The 2,295-nt window shown below is 52.9% G+C and overlaps 1 protein-coding gene across 1 annotated transcript; it reads left to right on the forward strand.

Moving 5' to 3' along the window:
• The first annotated feature begins 247 nt into the window (after window positions 1-247).
• Window positions 248-1,305, forward strand: LOC120663676 (osmotin-like protein). Its single transcript, XM_039942568.1, has one exon. It carries the CDS (start codon window positions 297-299, stop codon window positions 1,011-1,013), a length of 717 nt encoding a protein of 238 aa, XP_039798502.1. The 5' UTR covers window positions 248-296; the 3' UTR covers window positions 1,014-1,305.
• Window positions 1,306-2,295: the final 990 nt, after the last annotated feature.

Here is a 2,295-nt window from a genome sequence, read left to right on the forward strand (position 1 = left end):
AACTGTACACTGAGAACTAGCTATCCAATGAAAATTTAAGTTACTCTAGCCTACATATCTCAAAAGTTGGCCACTTTTTAGCAACATTAATCCAAGGGAAAATCAAATGAAGAGCCGCCCATGGTTTTGTAATTACTACTAGTGGACTCCCTTTTCCTTGCTTGTCGTTTACAGTCACCACACACTTTTTTGCCTATAAAATTAGCAAAGCTTTGCCCATTGCTCTTCACTCTTCAGTCTCCACCAGCAGTCCAGCACCTTACTGCAAGGCAAAGCCAAGAAACCAAGAACACGCCATGGCGCCCGCGACAGCCAAGCTTCGCTCCCTCGGCTTCCTCCTCCTCGCGGCGGCCTCGTCGACACCGGCGGCGGCCACCACGCTGACGCTCCACAACCTCTGCCCGTACCCGGTGTGGCCGCTGGTGACCCCGAACACCGGCTTCCCGTCCATCTCCGGCAACACGGGCCGCCTGGACGGCGGCGGGCGCGGCCTCGTCTCCTTCCGCTTCCCGCCAAGCTTCTGGGCGGGCCGCGTGGTGGCACGCACGGGCTGCGGCAGCGCCGGCTCCGCCGGTGCCGCGTGCGAGACGGGCTCCTCGCCGCCGGAGACGGTGGTGCACGCCGAGGGCCAGGACCTGGCGGCGTACAGCGTGAGCCTGGTCGACGGGTTCAACGTGCCGGCCGTAGTGAGCCCGCAGGCGGTGCCGGTGGGCGGCGGGCAGTGCCCCGCAGTCGGGTGCGAGGTGGACGTGAACGCCGGGTGCCCCCGCGCGCAGCGCGTGGTCGGGACCTGGGGGGACGTGGTGGCGTGCAGGGGCCCCGCAAGGTACTTCAAAAAGTGGTGCCCGCGGACGCTCACCACGCCCACCGACGTGGATCCCGTGCCGCAGCGGTGCTTCGGGCCCGGCGAGCTCAAGATCGTCTTCTGCCAGCCCGCCATGGTGAACGCCGCCGCAGCCGCCGTCGCCGGCGAGGCCACCGAGCACATCCGCACCGTCGTCGCTGACAACTAGAGCCTCTATTAGCTACTGTGTCTGGGTAGCCAGCCAGCCGCCGGTGACCGGAGGAGGTGGCCGCCGGCCTCTGGTTAGTTCGCAATGTTGGTAGCTTAAGGAGTTATGATTAAGCGTGTTTTAGTGTCTTGAGACCGTGTCATTGTTCGTATGTGGTACTAGTGACCACCGTTACGTTGGCTAGGTTGCCAAGTGTCCGGCCGGCCGTGCCGAGTGAATAAATGTGTTGAGCACACGCATGCATCATGTACTATGTTCTTGAGTTTGTGACAAGTGTCAATGTGTCATGTCTCATGCTTGTTCTTGAGTCAGCGGCGTCGCCTACCTAAATGCAAGCACGAAGGCAGCCATGCGCGGGCGACACTGCTAAAAAATGATTTATTACGACTTTTTTTGTAGCAAGTCGGACAGAAAAAATAATCATCTCGATTAATACCTAGAATTAACAGAGACGGCCATTTCTTATTGACCGAGACGGTTAAATAAATCACCTCGCAAAATCAATTAACCGAGACTGTCACCATTACAATGACCGTCTCTGTTAATACTTCTATTTTCGGAGACGGACCACTTATAAAAGTCCGCCTCTGTTAATAGTCCGAGCCCAATAAGAGCCCATATGAGCCTGGTTGCTGAGAAGAGTATATACTACACTTAGAATTTATCCATCTCATTCCATTCCTCTCCTCCCTCTCCCTCTCCTTCTCCCTCATCCCGAGTGCCGCCCCTCCTCTCTGTAGTAGAACCGCCCAAATTAAACCGACTTAAGTGCGCTAACTATCATTTTAAGTATTAATCAAGCCACCACGCACTTAAAACGGTGTAATCCGGCAGCCTGCTGGGTTAAGGATCGAAAACACCGGAAGTCTCACCAGAAGGCGAGCACAGATGATTACAAGCAGACTAAAATTCTCAAAATTAAGTTTACAAAGCAAAGTATTGCAATTAAGTTTAAATAAAAGTTATCAGAGTTAAAAGTGCAGCGGAAATTTAGAAAGGAAGTTCAGTTTGAAAACCACGAGATCTACGAAGTCGGGAGGATGTCACATCGAGCCCACCGACGTGAATCCTGGTCAGCTTCCACCAACAATAGTTACCTAAAAACAGGGTGACAACAAACCCTGAGTATACTAATACTCAGCAAGACTTACCCGACTATTGGTATATACTTAGCCGACTCCTAGACATGCAAAGCTTTTTGACTCTAGGGTTATATTGCTCAAAAACTACTAATAGTGGATCCTTACTTTCAAGATTTTAGCTCAAATTTATCATACAAATA

The sequence above is a fragment of the Panicum virgatum genome, chromosome 3N, assembly GCF_016808335.1.
Source record: "Panicum virgatum strain AP13 chromosome 3N, P.virgatum_v5, whole genome shotgun sequence".
Classification (NCBI taxonomy): Eukaryota; Viridiplantae; Streptophyta; class Magnoliopsida; order Poales; family Poaceae; genus Panicum; species Panicum virgatum.

Bases quoted from the DNA above. Each gene is read 5' to 3' on its own strand.
- LOC120663676 (XM_039942568.1), top strand. From the start codon at position 297: ATGGCGCCCGCGACAGCCAAGCTTCGCTCCCTCGGCTTCCTCCTCCTC.